The sequence below is a fragment of the Ammodytes marinus genome (genome assembly GCF_949987685.1).
Source record: "Ammodytes marinus genome assembly, chromosome: 4".
Taxonomy (NCBI): domain Eukaryota; kingdom Metazoa; phylum Chordata; class Actinopteri; order Uranoscopiformes; family Ammodytidae; genus Ammodytes; species Ammodytes marinus.
The window spans coordinates 13,695,211-13,719,241 of record NC_137233.1 but is presented as its reverse complement, the minus strand read 5'-3'; the positions used below and the strand labels follow the sequence as shown (position 1 = coordinate 13,719,241).

The 24,031-nt window shown below is 39.1% G+C and overlaps 1 protein-coding gene across 3 annotated transcripts; it reads right to left on the bottom strand.

Annotated features, from left to right (window-relative positions):
• Positions 1–160: 160 nt before the first annotated feature.
• On the bottom strand, positions 161–22,733 carry st3gal8 (ST3 beta-galactoside alpha-2,3-sialyltransferase 8). Of its 3 annotated transcripts, none has more exons than XM_080026173.1 (9): positions 22,695–22,733; positions 9,995–10,355; positions 9,548–9,653; positions 9,324–9,462; positions 5,431–5,624; positions 5,129–5,308; positions 4,744–4,789; positions 4,408–4,527; positions 161–3,972 (listed from the first exon to the last, which is right to left on the bottom strand). In XM_080026173.1, the coding sequence occupies exons 2-9, from the start codon at positions 10,143–10,145 to the stop codon at positions 3,805–3,807; spliced, it is 1,104 nt and encodes a 367-aa protein (XP_079882299.1). In that variant the 5' UTR covers positions 10,146–10,355; positions 22,695–22,733; the 3' UTR covers positions 161–3,804. The 3 variants fall into 3 exon arrangements, with proteins under 3 accessions (XP_079882299.1, XP_079882301.1, XP_079882300.1); XM_080026175.1 differs by having other exon boundaries at positions 9,548–9,650; XM_080026174.1 differs by lacking the exon at positions 22,695–22,733 and adding an exon at positions 17,297–17,380.
• Positions 22,734–24,031: the final 1,298 nt, after the last annotated feature.

The window sequence follows — 24,031 nt, the reverse complement described above, 5'->3', positions numbered from 1 at the left end:
ACCAGACCAGCTCTGAGCAGCATAAAACTGAACCCTCCTTGATCTGCCATTGACCAGGTCAGACCCGTCCCCGGACTGGGCTGGTCCGGTCCTGACTTGCTCCAGCATCCTGCGAGTCCAATTGACCATGGCTCCTGTTGTTGTAGCAACCCGGGTTTTTTTCCCCATGCCTTCTGACTGTCACCATAGAAACATTACAGATGACATTTCGGTGAAAAATCCGGACCAGACTGGATGTTATGTAGCTCGGGTCATGTGATGATGTTGCCATGGAGACGGCCTGACACAGATTGATTAGCGATGTGGTTGATGATACTTTTATTTATTTTTATATTTTATTTGCAGGCACCTCCAAAATAAAACAAACCACTGGACTTTTATTTTGAAGTTCAGTTTGAACAACAACTCGATCATGTTAATGATCAAGTGGAGATGCGGACACACACACGCTGACTCCCACGTTAGTTCAGATCACAAACACAGTTCAGAGCACAAAGGATTGTGGGATACCGAAGACCAAAGTGTAAATACCAGCGTTTAGCTATACTTTCAGGTAACATCCAGTGTGAGCCTGAAATGGGACACAGCTGATGCCTCCAACTGCCTTTAATGTCCCAAGATATCACAACACAAAAGATCTCTCAATTAAATAGGACCTTTTTCATTTTTTAAAACAATAGACCAACTTCTCATTTTGTAACAAAAAAAGTTTAATGCTAAAACCAGATGCATTTATGTGTGGTAATATCAAAACATGTTCCTTGAAAACTAAGCTCTATTTTTTTTGTCTTTGTGGTATCAGGAATGACTTGAGGGTTTCCTTGTTAACCTCCAGAGTTAGAAAAAGCCAACCTCTCAAATTGTGTTTCATATGTTTTATTTCATTCAAAGTGACAGTGGTGGGTTTATGTCGTTTTGAAATTACACATGCTTCTGTCTGTTTGGCAACTATGAACGAACGAATGAATTAACTGATTATCAGGCGGTTGTGAATGTAGTATTTCTCTCTCTGTCACAGTTAAACATGTTGAGCTGAATTAAAGCTAAAATAACTGAACAGACATAATCTAAAGAACAGCTGTTTAGGAAGGACGCAGCAGCAGCCGATTGTTTGATCTAATCCGTATCTTCCTGGATTTCTAATGGAAATTATCTCTACATGTGGAGACTGCAGGGAATCTAATAAGCACAATTTTGGATTTTATACTTACAACAAAAGTTAATTTTCTTCAGCGTAAGGAAGGTAAATCGTTTTCCTATAGCTCAGTCTGCCAATTCAAAAACCTTGCATCCAGATGTTAAGTCAAGCTAGGGACTCAGGAGAGCTGCTGCCCTGTCATTTTAGTGGCTGTAGTAAAGTGGATTATTTTTCTAGTTTAAATCAGCGGGAAGTTTTCCTTCAGGGAAGCAAACAAAGTGTTAAATCTTAGCAGTGAAGGAAAACCTGTTAAAACTAGCAGCAGATGTTTCAGATTAAACTGCAGCCTGTGATGACTCATCAGTCAGGTTTTTAGGAGACCGGGGGCAACTTTTTCCAGGAAAAGGGGGGTTAAACTGTAAAGTGCAGCCGAGCTAACGACAGAGCAACAGCCTCCATATGATGATTCAGCATTTTATGATTATTTATAGAAGCCTCAGTCTGCTTCAAACAAAGTGCTTGTGGGATCGTCTAACAGCGTCCCGACAGCTGCATCTCTAATTTTTTGGCACTTGTAGGAGAGTGTCTGAAAGTGTAATCTGTTATCCCCAATATACTAGTCAGGTCTCCAACGACCCAGAGTAGTGGGACAGACTCAGGGAGGCAGTTGGGTGCTGCAGTCTTTTAACAATCACTCAGTCCACAAGCAAGCAGAGGCTTTTTACTGAGCGATTTCACACTGGCAGATTGGTCTGAATCTGGAAACAAACAGTCAGTTTTTACTTGAGTCTACCTAAAAGTGGTCATCTCAGCTCGGTGCCTGTGCCCAGTCAAAATACTAGTTGTAATCTACCCTAAAGTCCACATCGATGGCATTTTCAGCAACAAAACAGGAAAGCTTTACAATAGCTACAATATGCCAATTGTAAACAACTATAAGCAGAGCACAAAAGTAAGAGCGCTAATATACTTAATTTGACAAACTGGTCTATGTTGACAGGCAGCAGTAATAACAACATCATTGTATTTTAAGTTGATGACTTTGGTTTACTTCCTGGTATACTGTTTTTGCTGGTCACTGACTTAACCAAAACTAACAGGAGCTAAAAAAAACCCCATCTAAAACGCTCTAAGAGGGAAGTCGAAACCCAGATTCAGACTCCAACCAACTCGGTGTGAAAACGCCCTGAAACTCAGTGTAAACAAAGCCACAAACATTCAGAGGACTGTGATGATTTACAGCTTTCGTACATTCACATTGCAGGCGTGATAGCTTTCTGCAAACATGTTGTCTCCCTTTAAGAGGAAGTCCAGCAGGCAGCTGACAGTCTTTGTGTCTTCATTCATCTGGTTGGTTATTTTTGGTTGGACTTTTGGAAAGCACATTGCACTACATCTTCCACTCATCCATGCACAGCGCACACTGGTGATATTAATGATTGTTTGACTTTGTCCTGGTTAGGTTTTTGTTAAATAAATCTTTAGTTAAAAGTTGTGCATGGTCTCTTTGTCTTTTTCACTCCCCTCCGCTGAGCTGTGACTCAGAGGAGTTAGTGACATCACGTGTGTCCGTGACGTTCAACATTCTGCGATACTCAACCAGTCACATGTTAAGTTGTGTTGTAGAGTATGACCTGTTCCCTTACCATTATCGTTGTCAGTTCCTGGAGCAAAAAAACTAGCCCTTTTAAATAAATCAAACACTGAAAGCATTTTCCTTTTTTGGACAGTCTGTAAAATCAGCTGAACACTTTTGAATCATGAAGACACTCAAACACAGGCTCCTCTCCCTCGCTGCTTCGATCTCAATATATGGTTGTGACGTGAAATGTAGACAAAAAAAAAGTTAAACTGTCATGACAAAAACTTCCTCCGCATTAGGACGGTTTGCGTCACAATTCTGTTACATAAATGGATGGATTATACATGATATAAAATACAAAAAGTCTTATAATGTGGTTCGACAGAGAATAATCAACATTGTCTCTCTTTGTGCCATTTATTCTTCAGGGCAAAGTGCTTTTATTCAGAAAAAGAGGTTATCTCTGTATAATGTCCATAAAATCCAATAAAAAATATATAAAAAAAAGTCTGTGGTTGTTTCCCGCTCAGAGCAAAACTTGCATGGTCGGTCCTTGCAGTCGCAGACAGCCGGACAGTGGGTCTGTTTGAACAGTGGCGGTTCCCGAGAAAAAAAATTAAAATAAACAGTTTGTGCATTCACGTTGAGCTGGAACTCATTTAGACCAGCAGGAGTCTGCACAGGAACGATATCCGAGCCTCACCCTCCAGGTGTAGCTCCCACTTCCACCACAGGTTCCATGTCTGTAGCAATGTCGCTGCCGTACAGCGGCTTCAATCGAACACGTGTGGATGTCTTGACTTGAGACAGACGAGACCATCGATGTGCAAGAAGGACACCGCATGTCCCCTCAAAACTGGCAGCCATTTTACAGTCCTGATTTGGATCCAAACTGGTTTATTCAGTACCAGAGGGGCAGTCGGGTTGTGCCGACGCTCAGCCGCCAATCAACCACACTCAGCTGGATACCAGACGATATGTAGCTAGTTCTTTGTCGCGATAATAAAGTGGTGAATTATCTGTTGGTCAGTAGACGAGTCTGTAGTCGGCTTAAGGTCTCAAGGTCTGAAGGTGAGTGGTTGGGTCACAGGTGCAGACTGATCTTGCCCTCCTTGGCTAGCTGCTGGATGACTTGGGTTTCAAAGTCGGCGCTGTGCACACCGGTTTTCCTGAAGGCCCCAGCATAGCGATTCTCCTCCCAATAATGATGCCAGTTCCCCTGCTGGTCGGCGCCGTAACCAAACACTGACACCTAAAACACGGACAGGAAGTGATGCCGTGACGTACTGCAACATAACACGTTGTAACACTACATAACCAAATATGACATGCTGTACTACTGTCAATAAAGGCTTTATTCATTTGTACATTTGAATGTGTCATATGAAGACATGATGATGATGATAATCTCTACATCTTTCTGTCATCTTTTCATGGTGTAATGGTGAATTTAAGAGCAGTGACCCCACATTGTAGTTCTATAACCCACGATGCATTCAAGGACACTCAAGGACAAAAATAATCAAACATGGGTATAAAAGAAAAATGGGTCTCATTGTCCCTGAACGTACCAACAGGCCAGATTTCTTGACACTCTATTCTGCATATCAACAGTATTAGATGACAACTTCAACTAAAAAAATGAAGTTGAGTAAATGTTTTCAGAATGTGAAGAAGACTGCCCTACCTGGTCACAGGTGTGGAGAGCAAAGACGATGGCAAGCATGCCGGTGGACGGGTAGCGACCATTACGCTCGGTCCAATGATCATTTACATACTTAAAAAACACCGGGTTCACCACCAGAACCTATACACATACACACACAAACAGTATTTTGCATTAAGGTACATAAACAAAGAGGGAAAAGAGATTTTTTTTTTTACAAAAAAAATATAATGAAGTCAAATATTTCTCAAAACAAAGTGAGAATGAAAATCGTACAACGGGAACAAAAACTAAAATACCTTGATTTACAATAATAACAAACTCTAAACTGTAAAATGGAGTGAGTATTTATTTTACCTTGTCTTTATCGGCTTCCACCAGGTCTTTAACCCTCATGTAGGTCCTAAATAAACACACAAAGAATAATTAGTGGTCATATGTACCTTGAGTGTTAATTTAAATGTTTAACACCTAAGTTCACATGTTGTCCTGTCTGATGTAAAAAAAAAGAAGCATTTTGAATACTCATACGCATGTATAATCCTTATAATGTCACATAGTTGCTATATTATGAACATATTTTGAAGAAGATTTGATTGTTTGAAATACATATATATATTTCATGTGTATAACTGTAACTGTGTTATGAGTGCTTTAGTTTTAACAAGCTGTACCTAAAAAAATGGCAAATTACTGTATTTCTCTCTTGATTTGGAGTATATTTGTATTTATTATTTCGTACATTTTTATTTGACCGGTGGACAGAGCACTGGTCAACCACTCCAAGTCTCTCAGTTTGAACGGCAGCAGGACGAGGCTGACGCCATGAGCAACGTCCACCGCGCTTTCCGGGTAGAGGAAGTGATGCGTCGTCCGATTCCCAACGTCTTTCTGGAATCCTGAAGTCACCGCCTTGTTCATCCTGCGGGGGAGAAAAGGGAGGAAGATGATGAAGAGGAAGGTGAGGGGGAAAGTAAGGCGTGTGTGTGTGTGTGTGTGTGTGTGTGTGTGTGTGTGTGTGTGTTTGTTTGTGGACAAGCGTACCTGATTATAGAGTGATGTGAGTCGATCAGCTGGCCGTGTCCTGACCCCCGCAGGTTACCAGAATTGCCGACCACAGCACAACTTCGGCAGCGGGAGGGGAGGGGCCTGAAGTCCACGGTGGGCGGGGAAATTACCTGGAACATCTCTGACATCACTTCCTCCAGAGTTTGGTCGTTACTGGACCGCTGAAGACTCTGTGGAGAAGTGAAACATTTTGTATCGTTTTTAATTCGGCTTCATTAAACTTTTATATTTATATCCTGCCTCTAGTCTGGCTACAAACATTTTTTTAATAAATTATGTTTCCATAAGCCCTAAAAGCATTTTTTTATCCTTATTTTGATTTATGATGCAGGTTATTTATGCATTTTTAACAGTTGCAGTTTAAGTGCAGGAAAGAGCTCTATTTGATCTTATTAAGATCACACACGCACATGCGCGCACACACACACACACACACGCGCGCGCGCGTACAGTATATACAATATAATGTGGAACAGACTGATGATGTTAGCAGCATTCCCCTCTACTCCCCCCACTGCAGCGCTTTAATCAACTAATGGTTTCTGCAGCAGGACTTAATCTATATACGCAGGCATTGCTCAGACATTTGTCTTTTCATCCAGAATGCTGACAACTTTCACAAAAACAACTTTTAAGACTTTTAACATTAGAATCTTCTGAATATACAGATTTTCATTTGTGACTTTTTACTGAAACACATTGTGTGATTGTCACACAGAAAATTATACATTCCTCATTGTGCAATTCTCAGTCTTCTTGACACATACATTTAATGCTGTCGAGTCACTTCCAGTGTGCAGCTGCAATTGTTCTCTCTATAGGAGCTCAAACGCTATTCTTGTTTTTATAACTGGGAGCATAAAACAATATTATGTAGATTTGCAAATAGTATAACATCTCTATAAATATAAACAGTTTAAGTACCTAAACCAAATTAGTTTACAGTAATAAAACACATGTAAAGCTTGGACGAGGATGCTAGTTCAAAAAATGACCTTCATTTTGAAGGGCAAAATTTCGTCTTAAGCAGGTAGCCTGTCCACACAAACAGCAACCTGTAATAATAATAATAATAATTATAATAATAATGATAATAATATTTTTTAATTGAACCTGATTTGTTAAAATTAGGGCTGGCCCGAATTGTTTTCGAATATTCAAGTATTAATTTGTGAAGTATAGTGTTCGAAGCTCAATTCAGTATTTGGAATATACCTAGTTTGCTGCTGACCTTTCAAAGCGCAACCGGTGTGATACCAGAGAGAGAGAGAGAGAGAGAGAGAGAGAGAGATGGTGGAAGAATAGATTAGCCCAGGGGTTTTCAAAGTGTGAGAGAGTGAGCCCCCCCTCAGAGAACAAATTTCAGCGGAGCCTCCCCCCCCCCCCAAAAAAAAGTTCTAAATCCCTGCGTGTTTTGAAAGATCTTTTAATTAATTATATTGCATAAAACATATAAAACATTTTAACATCTTTATCTAAGTATATTTTTGTTTTGCTTTTTTTTAAATACATTTGAACATCTTAATCCAGTGGTTTAATTCTGCTTCCTTTAAGCATTAATAGTAGTGACTGAGTGGAGTGAGAAAGATAGGCAGACAGACTTGCCCAAATTATTGACTATTGTTAAATGTCATTCACACACCCAGTGCTTTCTCAGTAGTGCCTCTAATGTCCTGCTGGGTGAAAATATTAGCCAGCCGAGGTCCAGACCCTTCTAGGGGGTCCGGGGGTAGGCCCCCCCGGGAGTTTTTTTTTCAACTTTTTAAAGTGAAATGCATGCTGGTGCACTTTGAGAGGAAAATGAAGAGGCTAAATCTGAGGAATTTTGTGTGAACAAATAATTTGGAGACACTGGGTCGGCTGAATTAGAAGCTATTGAAGAAACACACATCAATTTTCCATAAAAATATTAATTTAAAATAAAATATTATGCAGGGTCCTCTGGGTTGGGCTTGGTGCTCTTTTTCTTTACGGGACATATTTCTCTGTAATATAGTGAATGCATTTAGATGCAGTGAGAGGAACGAAGCAGAAGAACTCTTGTCCAGCTACCTTTATTTCCACAGACAAGGCTGAAATAGGCTATAGTTAACCTCGGATTATCTCCCAGAGGATCTGATTCAATTATTAGGCTATTAACTATCTAGACCAAAACATTGTATTCCTTTGTTTGTATGATAACTTACATTTGCTTAATATATCAAAAACACAAACAATTTTCTTTTTTTCACATATTCATCCGTGCCCCCCCTGCCATAGCTCCGTGCCCCCCCAGGGTTTGAAAACCACTGGATTAGCCTATTTGTTTCCATTAACTTTATAACACAATGTTAGCGCGATCTCGGAAGGAAAAGCAATTGCTTGGCGAAATGCTAACGTTAGCTTAGCTGTTTGTTTACGTTAGCTATGCAGCGCTGCGCCCATCAACAGTGACTGGCTTGCATCACGGGAATACCCGGCCAATAATGGATATAATATGGACACAAAAGAATATCAACATTTGATATTTGTATCGATTTATAAGTCCCCGAAAAGATGCACGTTCCGGGATTAATATAAGGGTTACGATGGTACAGAGGACAGCTGATTTGGCACAACACAGCTGTTAAAACAGCTGGGAAAAAGTAAGGAACTCCGAAGTACTAACTGTTCAAAAGTTATTAAATCATCAACAAACGACGCAGATTACTGTATTGTGCCACAAACTAGGTTTAAGGGAGTACACTGGGATTATTACTGTGGTTTTTGATGGTGTGTTTTTTTAGAACGAGTATTCGAATACTCGCTCGGAAAAACCAACAAGTACAAGAAGCCTGTAAAATGGTATTGCGGACAGCCTTAGTTAAAATGTTTTATAACCCTTTTAACCCATTGATGACGGCTGCTGCGCTATGCCACATTGTATCTCCTGCCTGATGCTGCGTTGCGCAGCATTGTTACTTTTTCTAATTTTCATGGAGTGCGCAGCATAGAATGTACCGTCATTGGTTCAAATACACATGAGGTGGGATTTGTTGATTTTTTAAGACCACGTTACCACCCAAAAGTTGTGTGGTTTGCCAAAAATCACGTAAAAAAATAAATAAATAAAAAATAAGTAAAAAATAATAATAAAAAAAATACGCCGGCTGTGATGGCGATAGTGTAGGCTATTACAGAACAGTTTGTGGCGTTCGGAGCGCAGAATCTAGGTCTACTATAGGCTACTAAAGAAAATCACTCAACACATTGCATCTATTTATTAACAATATTTATGAATTTAGGCTATATTTTGCTGCTCCAACTCAAATTCAGCCCAGCCAGGCAATAGTTAAGTTTCATCTCCGTGGTATACAGCCGTTTGGACCAGCTGATCGGCTCCCGACAGCGGGAGTCAGTCTGCATTCCAGTTGTACTGGGAAGTTGGATTTATGGTGCCAGTGATAACTGAACTAAATTATAAAATAAAGCTATCTCCTCCTTCCTATATCTGCCTATATTTATCCCTCCACTGCACACTCAGTCACTACTATCCATGCTAAAAGGAAGCAGGATTATAACCTCATTTAGCACATTATTTTTAAATATTTTATATTATTTATTTTTTTCTCCCCCATCTAATTTTTACGATTTTTAGAAAAATGTGTTGGTTTGTAAGCGCTAAGGGAGCATGTTTAAATAAAACCTGTGAACCTTAACTTTTAAATGTATTTTATTTCATGTTTCTATGTGCTACACAGGCTTAGATATTAAGGTTTTGGTAGACTTGACAATTCGTACTATTTTTTCAGAAAACACTCAGGCATTAAGGACATGCATCCTAGTCATCAATGGCTTAAAGCAACATAAACATTATTTGAAACTTCACCGTTCCCTTTTTTTGTCCTTACCAGCCACCATCTGATTGCATCAGGGTCAAAGTTGTTGTTGGTCTCTCGGAGGACGGGCTGTTGTTTGGGGTCGTAGCGTTTGCTGAACCAGTCTGACCCCTCAAGGTCTGAAACACAGGAGTTGCTGCAACCACACGACCTGAAAGAGGCCGACGCAGAGGAGTCACACAGGGACAGAGCAGGGACTCATGGGATATAGAGTCAATGACCTAATGCATTGTTACCTCGGGTCATGCTCTGCGTCCTCTAAAGCCTCCTCCTTGGCTTCAGGTCTGGGGGTGCTGGGAGGTTCAAGGGTCAGATCAGCAGGATGCACTGTTTCTTCAACTACTGCAAACACAAACAGAGTCACAGTCAGAGAACAAGGCATCATTGGATAGCCTTAAGCGGTAATACCGTATACTGGGGTATTAAAAAATGGCAACTTTTATTACCGACATGAAATCATCTGCTGTGTAATGTTCACCGCTTTATAATAAAGGAGGGTCAAATCAATTCTAATACGTTTTTATTTATAAAGCCCAATATCACAAAAAGCCATTTGCTTAAGTGGGCTACACGGTACAACTGATCATTACAAATGTAGACGTACACCCTCTGCCCTTTTTTGTCACGCTTTCGGTTTATGAGACTGTATTTCTATCTCTTGGATGATGACATCAGCCCCTGACCTGTCTTGGTGTCAGTGGGCGTGGCTCGGCTGATGGGCAGGGCTAATGACAGGGGGAGGAAATGCCTCCTTTGAATGCTCTGACTGGCGAGCATGAGGAAAAGGATGGCAGCGATCGCCAGGGCAACACACAGCTTCCTCTTCAACAACATGGCTGGACGGACAATGAGTGGACGGCGGCGGCAGGACCGAGGACGTGTGGTTGAGCTCTCAGCCTGCTATGACGGCCTTTTGACAGGGTCATCTGTTGGACATTTTCTTCTGTACACTCAACTCCATCTTCATGAAGCCTGAGCGTTTAAATTCCTGTCCCAGGAAACACGCTGCTTTCCGATTGGTGGGGACAGGATATGTGGTCACACCTATGTCAGAAAGAAAGACATAGCAATACTTCAGCAAAAGTTTTACATCATAATACTTCACAAGATTTAACTTGGGTAAAACAGCTTACTAGTTAGACTCTAAACTGCTGCACACATTAATGATAATTCTGGACTCTAACATGTTTGGCTGTCCAATCATAGTGTTGTTGTTGGACTGCTGCAGTAAAAAAATCCTCAATTTAAGACATCCTGTTGCTGGGCAGGTTTAAGGAAGTAGCCTGGATTACTAAACAACATACTTCCTTATTTAATTTTTGGTTTACTTCAGGAAAATTATGTGGTTTACCAATCCATATATCAAACTTTTAACCCATACCAATCTATTTAGAACAAACTAATTATCCAGGACAAAGATTTTATAATAGATCTATAATCCATAAGAAACTATGTAATACTAATTATGTATAACAAACTATCTACAATAATTTATCATCTACATCTAACCATTTGTAACAAACCTTTACTATCCATTTATATGTATATTGTTATTAACACAAGAGACTATTGAAACCAAAGTAATTATCCCCCCAAAAATGTTATAATGAACTTCTCATCTAAAATAAGCTTTTTATTACTAGTTATTTAAAAGAACATATTTACAAAAAAGGATTATTCTACATCAAACATTTCTAACAAACTGGACACAGGAAACTCCCCAAGAAACAACAACAACACAAATAACATGACGCCCCTATCACAAACAAGACATGTTGATCATCAACAACAAACACACTTCAAAGAAGAGGGCAGTGTGGAAAATCAGAGAGAGAAAGGGAGGTGGGACTAGCTTTTTATTTTTGCTAATGAATGGAGTCACCCTCTTCCTTCCACACCACACCTCTCCTCTAGTCCTGCAGGAATGTGTCCGCGCAGACCGACTCGCTCTCTGAATACCAATCAGATCTGGATTCAGTTCAGCTTCTCCTGTTTCAGCTCCCGCTCTCCTCCTGTCTACTTCAATGTCTCTCACCCACTCTCTCTCCCTGTGTGTGTGTGGGTGTGTTTTTTTCTTCACTACTCTGTTGTGTAGAGGATATTTGTTTCATAATGATTGTTGCAGCAGGTTTAACGATCATGCACACACACACACACACACACACACACACACACACACACACACACACACACACACACACACACACACACACACACACACACACACACACACACACACACACACACACACACACACACACACACACACACACACACACACACACACACACACACACAGCTAATAGTATTACTTTCCCTTCTAGAAGCAGAACTAAAGCTCCTTTAGACAACCTGAACCTTGTTACAGCAATTTCACATTTCATGTCGAAATAAATGCACTTTAACATTTCAACATATATCTGTAACATTTCTGCATCGGTGAAAGAAGTATTCGATGCCTTAATTAAGTAATATTTCAAGATTTATATTCCTGCTACATTAAAGCCATGGTGAGTAATTTATTTGACCCCCCCTCCCCCTGAAGAATTCTGAGGAATTACAACAACACTGTCGGCGCATATACATGAGGTAAGCCTTCGGTTATCACACACGGATTTTATACCTTCTGCTGTACTGCTTTTTTCATAGCAGTAGAATCAACAACTGAAAAAAAATTCTGAGCTCCTGCGCCAGGAAATGATACCAGTCTGTAAACGCTGCCATATTGATATATTCGGTATTTAGAGGAGCTGAAAGGCTTAATCAACTTTTTTCAACTCGTTTGGCAAAGGCTTGAATGTAACTAACATTAATTTTTATGGAAAAGTTACGCACTATAGCTTTAATGTGTATGTTGCATTTTCCTTGCTGTAGACTTTTAGCTAATTTCAACACTAGAAAAAGTGTATTTAGCTTAGAGAATGAGGAGGATTTTTTCAACATTTTCCGGATATTCTTCTTGTGTCAAGACCAAAACAAAGTTAAAAAAAAAATAATAGAAAAAAGGAATAGATAACAAGTGTTATTGCTCTTTCTGGAACATAAATGTGTGTCTTACTACAGCCAGAACCACAAAGTTGTATATACGAAAATACTTCACTGAGAGATAAAGACAAGAATGTACTGTATTTCCTGTCTGAAAAAAAGGCCCAATACCACTGCAACCACAAGATCAACAAATACAATTAACACCACACTTTACAACTTTTCTACAGGAACTGAAAAGTGGAAAAACAAAACCAAAGGAAACGAGTCAGGACAGATAATGATTACCTCCACACACACAAATGCACACACACAATGGCACGCACACAAACACACGTCTTTGGTAAGGGCAACGCTCTCAGAAGAAAGGCTGGGAAAAGATCCTGACAGGAAGCTAATCTGTATTAGCATGTTAGCACAGAGCTTGAATGTGTGCCATGTTGACTATGCAAACTTGTCCTGGTACAAAGGTCTGTCGCACAGAAGCAGGGAAAACTGATGTGGACAGTCCAGTGGAGCTGGACATTTTATCTGGATCGGAAAGTCAAGGTTACATGGATCGATATCTGTTAAAAAAGTTAATAAATGGCACAAAGTCCCCAACTAAACAAACTTTACAGCGAGACATGTATATTTCTGTTAGCCCTTTTCAGGCTTCTGATAAAAATCGCACACCCAACTTTTTAAAGCTATTCTTACCTTTGTAGAGTTTTTACACTTATTTTAAATGACTTTAAAATGGTATAAATAAGGTTTTTACACTCTAAAATGCATGGTAGACCCACCAGGAATAAAAAGAAACAATTATTTCAGTCTCATAATATTAGGTGAAAACTACAACCAATCAAATCGTTCGGACCGAACGATTTAATTGGCCGACAGACCTGTCTGTTTGCCGTCTGCTTGTGTACCGCGCATTCGTGCACGCGCGTCCTCAACGAAAGGGTTTGTTTTGATTCCACGGCAGACAGTAGCCTAGCGAGTAGCGACCATTGTAGAAAAGGTTACAGTGTTGTTATTTCTTGTTATTTCTTACAGTGTGTTAAGCTGTGTTTTGTTTAGTGTTGGGCCGTGACGTCAGTCGGCCAGAGAGCCAGTTCAGTAAGTTTCCTTTCGCTTCTCCCTCGGTGAGATGTGTGTGAGCAAGTTGCCACAGTAAGCCATCATTCGTGTTTATCTGAGTGTAAATGTGAATCACCCGTGTGTGAGTATGTACATGTAGTCCCGATCGCTGTTATAAGTTATAGTTTGTGCATGTTATTAGCGGCTGCGATTCGCGAGTCGCAACAGCTGTTCAAACGTCTCCTCACGAGCGGAGTTTAAGCCTTTGTTCTTTTTCCGCGATCTATATGCGGCTGTGCCTGTGAAAGAAGGAAAATAAAGAGCGGATAAAACCCTACTCCTCCTCTCCTAGTCTCATTATAAGCATAAGTGGTGTTCTGGCCGACATATCTGAAGTGAAACCAGTGATACAAGCAGATCAGCGCGGTACCGGTAGCCTACTACAGCCACCAGTTTCTTCAGCCACAATATAACTCACTTTGTGCACGGAGACAGTATTAAGCAAGTAAGTCTGCTTGTGTAGCCTAAATTAAGTTTCTTCAAAAACAAAACAAAAAAAACGGGGATAGGAATGAGGGGGTGGGGCTGCATTGGAGGAAGGCGGGATATTATGATTGTGCTGAAATGCTCAAACTCACATCCATCCGAACTGCTTTAATGAACATTTCTTACAATTCTTACAGCTTTATTCAGACATAATGTGATTAAAATTATTAATCGAGAAGCTGCGCCAAGTCGGCATAGAGCAGGATATACGCAAACATTCTTTACAGGGTCTTGTCTCAAAAATCATCGTGCATAAAAAAGCCTTGAACAACAAGCATGTGGCAAATTAAATAAGTAGTTCAATACTTGTCACTTTACTCACACCACAATGGTACCACTTTCACCACAGTATTAATTAACAAATTAAATTTAGTTTTTTTGTGCATGTTGTGCTAGAAATCAGTGGAGCTGGTTATTCGTGTCTTAACTGAAGAAGTTTCAGGAGATCTGGATGTCTCACGCAGAAATGTTATAATAAAGCTCAGCTGAGGAGAACAGAGATGAATCTTTTAACCTATTGCTATGCATACAAGATTTACGGGAAGTCCAAATAAGGCTATTCTTCACCAAGCTAAGAATGTGATCACCTGAGTCACATTGTATGTCACTTCAGCACAAATGTATGTGGACAAGGTATATCAGTGTGGAGTCTGGGGCCAAAACAGAGCATGACGGACACAGCTCTTGGTCTCCTGGGAGACAGAGGGCTTTATGGAGAAAACTGACCAGTCCTCCTTTTAAGACGCAAGTCGGAACTAAATTTCTTTGCACATTATTAGAAATGAAACAGAGAATTTTTTAAGATTGAAGAGAGAAAACTCGAAAGAAAGTAAAGAAAGATAGTGTTTTCTTTGTCAGGGAACAAACTGGGCCTACAGGAGCCTTATGACAATATAGTTTATTTTAAGTGGAGTCTTGTGCCTCGTGTAAAGTGTTACAGTAATGTTAGGATTATCAGATTATTATTGTGACTTTAACATTAACGTGATGGGAACAGGAGTTTATTCAGACACAAAACCAACATGTAAAATACCCAAAACATGTACGTAGGGGGGGCTTCTGTATGAAAGGGAATAGTTACTGACAATGTTTAGAGTGCCGCTGTGCTGGACAGTTGGAGCTGAAGCTAATTACAACGTTTTCCTTCCGATTCAAGATCAGACTTGAATCAATTCATTAAACATGGCGATGGATTTTGGCTATCTCAATTTGTACATTTCCGATTCACACCTGCTTTCTCTTCCATACAGACGCCGGCATGAGAGGCTCATGTGTACTGTAGTAGTTGGAGCAATCCAATCAATGTGAAAGAGAACCAAAAAGATTTTTATGAGAGAAAGTTAAAATAATACATACTGAAGGTCAGAACACAAAAGATGACCGTATCATTATCCAGGAGATTACCAAGTGTATGTAATGTAATTCAAAACGTAATTTGAAAAAAGTATTTAAAGTTAAACTCAAAAACCTTTTAATCTGAACGGAGACAGAGTTGAGAGTACAGTGTAGGGCTAATCACTGTCAGCGGAGACACAGTGTCTGTATGTTATTTTAGGGCTTCGTAGAGGGGGGGCAGGGTGGTGACAAGGTTAAAGGCTACATGGTTTCCTGTGCAGAGAAAACCATGTGACAGCAGAGCCCTCCTTCCCATCTCTCTCTGTCTCTGTGACCTCTGACCCCTGTGTTGACGGCCAGCAGAATAGAAACCAGCTGCTCTGCTGATGAAATACAGCGAGGAGCAGGAGAAACCACTGAAGGAAAACGCTGTCAGTTCTCAGGCAGACTGCCAAAGTGATGAAAATTCAAAACTTAATTCAATTGATTGTTCTGGTTGCACGTTTGAACAATCAATTGGGACGATATTATGTTTTGGTTTAAAAAAAATAATTGTGTTGTGTTTGTTTTACATCTGAGCATAAATAGTAGAAAATGAGAGGGGATGAAAAAGAGGCCCCCTTCGTAGGTGAAAGCCTTTTGATCTATTTTTCTCCAGGAACCAGTTGACATTAATAAACTTTGGATTTTTTTTAAAATCTTTGTTGTCTCGCAAATATATATCTATATTTTTGATATTTCATATTCACACTTTCTCTAGCTTGGTACAACTGCCGCAAATCAGTTTCTTACTGGATAATACATGTTTTATTCTCAACTTTAAATCATCTTGGGAAAAAATTGTCTGAAATAAAATATAAAACCTTTTTGTTGACATTAGAAACGTGTCGTCTTTCAAAAGATTTATTCTGTGTATTTTGGTGAATATGCTGCTACTGTGTTGGACAAACATACTGTATACGTTGACGCTTTGTGAGGATCTCGAATATCCAGCCAGCTGGACAGATAGAGTGGGACTGACCTACAATCCAAGATATTGTTTTATTATATCCCTGTTGTTTATGAAAATGCAGATGAAATAACAGAAGAGGCAGAGACAGAGGGAAGCTTGGCAGGACAGGGATAGACATTTATGAGAGTAAAGGGTTGCTCATGCTCACAACTTGGCTCATGCTATCTTAAATTAAAATACCTGTAGATTAGTCAATTAGTTGATCGAGGGGGGCATGAATATCTTTAATTGCAATCCATCCGAAAGTTGTAAAGATATTTCCCTCAAGACCACAGATGTCAACCTTATGGTGGCACTAAAGGAATTGCATTGGCGCCTTAACCTTAATACGCTGTGGGAAACACTGCATGATATAATCCACAATCCTCTGCTACCATTCAGGTAGAATTCAGGTTTATTGCTCAGCGTTAAAACAGATGTTTTAGTTTCCATTCAGACAGGACATTGTTAGTGCTGCAACGTGTCACTGACCAGAATACACAGGATGGAAATAAAGTGTCTAAAGTGACCAAAGGGAAAAAGTAACAAACTCACACACACACACACACATACATACACACACACAGTGAGGTAGTTTGGAAAGGGAATTTCAGCAACGCTTACTTTCCTGTTAATATTGACTCACAGAAAGTCAGACATTTAAACTCTGTATAATTGAATATTATAAATACAATATAAAATATATAATGCTATGAAGCAGCTTCTGGTGGAAAGAGAAGCAATACAAAACAATTGTAAATGGTTAAACAAAGTTATTCATTTACAAGGAAATTGGATTATTGACGAAAACGGAAATATCTTAGTCGAACTACAAGGGAAGCGGGGCGTGTGTGGATGCTCTCTTAAAATGAGTAGGCCTATCACTTTTCTACAAAACATGAAAATATAACCTCATTAGCTAACTTTTCTACAAAACACAAAAAAGAGGAAAAGGCACGTCGAAACCGCTATGCCTGGTCTCACACACACACACACACACACACACACACACACACACACACACGTCTCATGGTCCAGCTGCCTACTCTGTAACGCCAACACCTACTTTTCTTTCTGTCTGTCTGTCCTGGAATAGAAATCTCCTCTTCTGTTGCTCTTTCCGAAGCTTCACCCTTTCTTTGTGGATTTTTTCATTCCCATGAATCAAGGGGTCGGTGGATTAAATGTGTCATGTCATGGTCTTATTGTAAAGATCTCTGGGAAACTGTGACTCCGAGCGGTAGAAATAGAACTGACTAGAGACAGACGGACAGTCGCGTCTGTAACAATCTGCATCTGTATAGTTCATATTTAGAATCAGGCCTCTATAATTACATCTGTCCAAAAGACATAGGCGGAGGTCTGGCTCACAAACCACACACCAACCCGTCTATCTGTCTATAATTATGTTTCTGCGTTTCAGTAACTAGTCACATCAACCTAAATACGACAGACAAACAGAAACACACACCCGTACTACTAATATATATATATATATATATATATATATATATATATATATATATATATATATATATATATATATATATATATATATATATATATATATATATATATATATATATATATATATATATATATATATATATATATATATATCAGGGTGCAATGTTGAAAAAATACAAACCCTATGTTTAGGCAAATTAGATTACATGTATCCAACATACAGTATACTAAGCTAAGGTTTGACACAACCTCCCAGCTTTTGTAATTTTTATCAAAATGGGCTTTTTAGCTTGCCCTTCCTTATTTTGTGTCAACACCGTCAGACACCAAAAAACACAAATAAATGTTCCCTCATTTTATGCTAGACCCATGAGATGTATGGTGATCACAAATATTCACCAAAACTGATAGAGGCCACAAAAAATATTTTCAAAATGTATATGAATATACATGTTTTTGATATCTGACGGTGTTGACATATTTAACGTTTCTTAAACAGAACAAATAGATATTTCTAGTAGCAGTTTGGTTTTTCTGTTGATAATAGGTGCTAGTATGAACTACTTCAGGAAAATAAAATTATCAAAAAATGTCAAATAACTTCTTCAGAAATTGAAAAGTCGGTGTTGACGTATCACATATCATTCAAGATTTGTAATGTAAAATACTCTAAAACTACAACACTAATCAGAGCCTGTCTGACTCTAATGTACTCTGCAGAGGTAGAATGTGACAAGAGGTCCTTCATGGTGACAGCTGCCCCTTATTGTGGCTGGTTTTATTACATTTTAATGGATTGTCTGATGGTGGTGACAAAGTGTCCCCCCACTTTGAAAACATATAAAACATGAATGTGTTGAAGAAAAACAGTTTTTATTGATATGAGAGATTATTTAGTGTTGCTTTTGATGAAAAAACACTTTTTAATTATTAAAGTACATTTTTATCAGGTTTTATTGCATATGAAAGATTTAAACCCTCTCTGTGGACACACTGTTTTGGACGTCGTGAGAAGATAACAAGTGTCATATATTTGACATAAAAATTATTAAATTAAATTGAAGGGGATACTTGTGCTCCAGACATTCTATTCTTAATCCCTAATAACATCTATAATTTTATATATTTTTATTTTTGGAGATAACAGCAGTTACATACAATCATATGAAAAAGTTTGGGAACCCCTCTCAGCCGGCATTATAATTGACTCTGCTTTCACAAAAAAAAGATAAAAGTGGTATGTCTTTAATTTACCAGGAACAGCTAAGTACTGGGATGTTTTCCAAACAAAGATTTTTTGAAAAGCAGTATTTGGTTGTATGAAATAAAATAAAATGTGAAAAACTGGCTGTGCAAAAATATGGGTACCCTTGTGGTTTTGTTGATTTTAATGCCTGTAACAGCATGTAAAACTGATGACTTTAAACGCAAAATTGGTTGGATTATGTTGTTAAGCCTTGAACCTCATAGAATTGTCTGTTTAATCATGAGAAAATGTATTTTAGGTGCCTAAATGCAAGTTGCACTTCTCTTTGACTCTCTGCAGAAGTGAGACAGAATGGGATCATCAAAACAGCTCCCAAAAGATCTTAAAAACAAAGATTATTCATTGTCATGGTTTAGGGGAAGGCTACAAGAAGCTTTCCCAAAGGTTTCAATTGTCAATTTCTACTGTAAGGAACGTTGTCAGGGAATGGAAGGACACAGGCACAGTTGCAGTTAAACCCAGGTCTAGCAGACCAAGAAAAGTACAAGAGCGGCATATGCGGCGGATTGTGAGAATGGTTGCACACAACCCAAAGATCGCCTCCAAAGACCTGCAAGAACATCTGGCTGCAGATTGTGTATCTGTACATGGTTCTACAATTCAGTGCAATTTGCACCAAAACATCTGTATGGCCGGGTGATGAGAAGGAAGCCCTTTCTGCGCCCACGCCACAGATACAGTTGCATGGAGTATGCAAAAGCTCATTTAGACAAGCCAGCTTCATATTGGAAGAAAATGCTTTGGAATGATGAGACAAAAATTAAGTTATTTGGTCTTTATAAAAAGCAGATGTTTTGGTGCAAATTGCGCTGAATTGTTGAACGATGTACAGATACACAATCTGCAGCCAGATGTTCTTGCAGGTCTTTGGAGGTGATCTGTGGGTTGTGTGCAACCATTCTCACAATCCTCCACCTATGCCGCTCCTGTTTTTTTCTTGGTCTGCCATGCCTGGGTTTAACTGCCACTATGCCTGTGTCCTTCCATTTCCTGACAACGTTCCCTACAGTCAAAATTGACAATTGAAACCTTTGGGAAAGCTTCTTGTAGCCTTCCCCTAAACCATGACAATGAACAATCTTTGTTTTTCAGATCTTTTGGGAGCTGTTTTGATGATCCCATTCTGTTTCACTTCAGCAGAGAGTCAAAGAGAAGTGCAACTTGCATTTAGGCACCTAAAATTCATTTTCTCATGATTAAACAGACAATTATATGAGGTTCAAGGCTTAACAACATAATCCAACCAACTGTGTGTTTAAAGTCATCAGTTTTACATGCTGTTACAGGCATTAAAATCAACAAAACCACAAGGGTACCCATATTTTTGCACAGCCAGTTTTTCACATTTTATTTTATTTCATACAACTAAATACTGCTTTTCAAAAAATCTTTGTTTGGAAAACATCCCAGTACTTAGCTGTTCCTGGTAAATTAAAGACATACCACTTTTATCTTTTTTTTGTGAAAGCAGAGTCAATTATAATGCCGGCTGAGAGGGGTTCCCAAACTTTTTCATATGACTGTATATGGAAGACGGCCTTTTGTCCCGGTTCTCAAGAATCACTGATACTGTACTAGGCCTACTGTATATACAATATAAATATTAGTTGTAGTAGTAGTTATACTTCACATGGTACACAAACACACATATGTGTGTGTGTGTGTGTGTGTGTGTGTGTGTGTGTGTGTGTGTGTGTGTGTGTGTGTGTGTGTGTGTGTGTGTGTGTGTGTGTGTGTGTGTGTGTGTGTGTGTGTGTGTGTGTGTGTGTGTGTGTGTGTGTGTGTGTGTGTGTGTGTGTGTGTGTGTGTGTACCATAACAAATCTATGTATAATCAGGTCGTCACAGAGCAGCTGACAACATACAGAGCAGAAGAAATATGCTTTTGGCATTTACTTCATCTGCTGTGTTTCCTGTGCTGCTGCCCTAATGCTTATTTACCTCCTCAGGATCAATATTGTGATCATGTTATCTTAAGCGTTTCTGCAACAAAATGTTTTTGAGATAAAGTGAACAATAGAATCAGTGCAACAGACCCTAAGTATCTGAGAAAACTGCAGATGTTATAATGAAGGAGGCCGACAGAGAGATAACTACAGGGCTACCAGCGGATAAATATTATAGGTGTATTATTATGAGATTATAATACAGTATATGGACAGCAGAGACATTTGGAGTCTATGTGTGGTTCTGTACACAAATAGTGTTTAAATATAAAAATACTCAAGTCAGATACATTAAGGTTGCACAGGACAAACAGACCAACTTCAAAACATCAGAATACAAAAATAATACACATTACAGGGAAGTACAGTATATCAGGGTCAAAATGGGCCAGTTAAATTGCACAACTACATTTACGTAGTTGATAAACTATTATTGGAGTGCAACAGGAAATACTGACTAAGTACCGACCAATAGCATCAGCACCAGCAGCAGGGTGCAAAAACAGGAAATGGTGAACCAGGAGAACACATCCTCAACATGAGAGTACACTATGTTGTTCTATTTAAAAAGTTCTTATATGAAAGATACTGATGAAGACGGCAGGTACTGCACTATATTTACATACACTGTTGAAATATTATAGGAATACTTGAAGCATACTAAAGTAATGACATATGAGATGATGATACAGTCTATTACAATAAAGTCAATATAGACACAGAGTAGGCCTACTACATACTATAGGACATTTGAATTACAGCACAATAACACCAAGGCACGCAACTTGGAGATGCTACAATAAACTAGACCTAAAATAAAATAACCAGCAAAGGAGTTATATAAAATATAAATAGTATAGGAAAACTATTAACATATCCAGTAGAGATCAGTAAAGTCAAATCACAGGAGATGTATACAAAACTGTAGAATAGTGTTTGCTATAGAAGATTACAATGAAGTAAATTCAGTTAAATATTGCAGTACTGAAGGAGACAGCAGTGAAGGGCTCTGCTGGGAGTAGGCTAGTGTGCTCGGCTGAACGCACCACTGAAACCACACTCCCCTCCCTGTATGACTTAGTACTTAATACTGTAGGCTACTTCATTCACACACGGAGGTGCACAGTCACATCACGAAGGATCCTCACCATCCCACACAATGGATTGATCCAGCTGCTGTGGTCAGGCAAACACAATCTACTTAAACATATTTCCATTTATCCCAGACCTAAGCTCAGTTATAACGGTAAACTATCCTACTATTAAAGTAACATAGGAGATTACTGTAAACTACAGTGTATGGTGCTCGTCAAAAGATCTTACTTTGAAAGTAGCCTATTAAAGAGGGTTACATTCAGGAGGTCACCCCACAGACAAACTATGGAAAAACGCTACGAGCGTCACAAGAATATAAAAAGGAAGTCGATAGAAAGTAGAGACAGAAAGTATGAAGACAGTTTGTACCCCTCCCCGGCTCCCCCTCCTCCACCAAATTGTCTTTCTAATCGGTCTCGTGCTCCTTTTCACTTCACAAAAACTGCAACACACTATATCAAACAGGAGTGAATGCAGCCTGGGAAACACCCGCAAGCAAAATCAGCAAGAAAATGCGTGAAGTTTCGGGCGTGGGAACTTTCCTAAAGTTTGCACAGCTGAAGTTTCCACCATGCTGGCACACAAACACACACACACTAACGGGCCCAGACACACACTGACCCGGTAAACAGACGAAAAAAAGCACAAAACAGAAATGCTCCGTTCAGAACAAACCGGAGGGACACTTACATCAAGCAGCAGCAGTGACCGGATGGTTTTTCTTCTTTTGTGAAACTGCAGAGTTGTTGAGGGCATGATTGTGCAGAGCTCAGAAGCCCCGCCCACCATGGGGGGCACGAGGAGGGTGGGCGGGGGAAAGGTTTTTATTTATTTATTTATCTTCACGTGCAGCAAACATATCGCGCGTGTGTGGGTCCGTTGCAGATATGCGTGTACATGCCTAACATTCCTTAACAGATTAAAATAGCGCCAAAGTGCTGCAACTTTTATTAAAACACACAAAACTGTCAATCAACTAGCCCACACAATCTGGATCATATCAGAAAACATAAAAAACAAAAACAAAACAAGAGCCAAGTTTCACCACAAGTTATTTTGTATGGTCAAATTTTAATTTTTTTAAAACTTTGGTGTATTTGTTTTTTCCATTGCAAGAAACTGACACCACAATATCCTATGGAGTAGGCCTACCTGTGGCTAACATGTGCATACTGCCACATCAAAATAATGAAAATGGCCTTTTACACACAAATGAAAGACAAATAGTGAATGTTTTTAAATAGTATACGATGGGCTATACAATATTAAAAATCTTAAAAGAACAGGCTACTGTAGCATATAAAACGGTCTCTGCATGGTTTGTTAACAGCTAACATAAATGCAAATATACTGCATATTAAACATGAAACAACACTACCTTCCCGTTTAGTTCTGGCTACTATATTTTGATTCATATTATATACAAAGTCATTGAGTCCAGTGTAGACTATTGATTTATGCAACTAGTTACTGAGTACTTCTTAATTCTGTGAAATTGTCAAACCTTTTATACGATAAGCACATCAATCATCTGAACGTGTTTTGCTTCGAGACGCACCTTTGTTGGGATTCAAACTCACAACTTCATCGTTAACATGTGACCTATAAGGACAATTCAAAAAGCATGAATTAAAATGTTTACAACAGAAGTTTCCAATGTTATCTCCATGAGTGGTTAGAAATGGTCTCTGTCCCAATTGGTCCATTATAAGGGATTAAAGCTAAAAAGTGATCAGCAAAAAAAGTCAGCATACTTTTACATTTTAATGATAGGCGTAGATGCACAGAACATAGAGAAACCATTGTTCAGTTGAAGTGAGGCTAATGAGCCCTAGAGTTATACACATGACAAAGAGTTGTTATTTTCTTAACATTACCCTGTTTGACTGTTCAAAAGTAGCCTATTTTTACCTTTTAACGTTAGTAAAGAAAAAGCTTTGAATACGATTAGTAACTCATGTGTGTGTGACAGAGTAATGCTATATCATGTATACTGGCTGGGGTTTGTTGCACTGCTGACTCTTAAT

Coding starts and splice junctions, on each gene's coding strand:
- st3gal8 (XM_080026173.1), bottom strand. CDS start 10,145: ATGTTGTTGAAGAGGAAGCTGTGTGTTGCCCTGGCGATCGCTGCCATC. Junction 5,309..5,430: donor TCACATCACTCTATAATCAG/GTACGCTTGTCC, acceptor TCTCCCCCGCAG/GATGAACAAGGCGGTGACTT. Junction 3,973..4,407: donor CTCTCCACACCTGTGACCAG/GTAGGGCAGTCT, acceptor TCCGTGTTTTAG/GTGTCAGTGTTTGGTTACGG.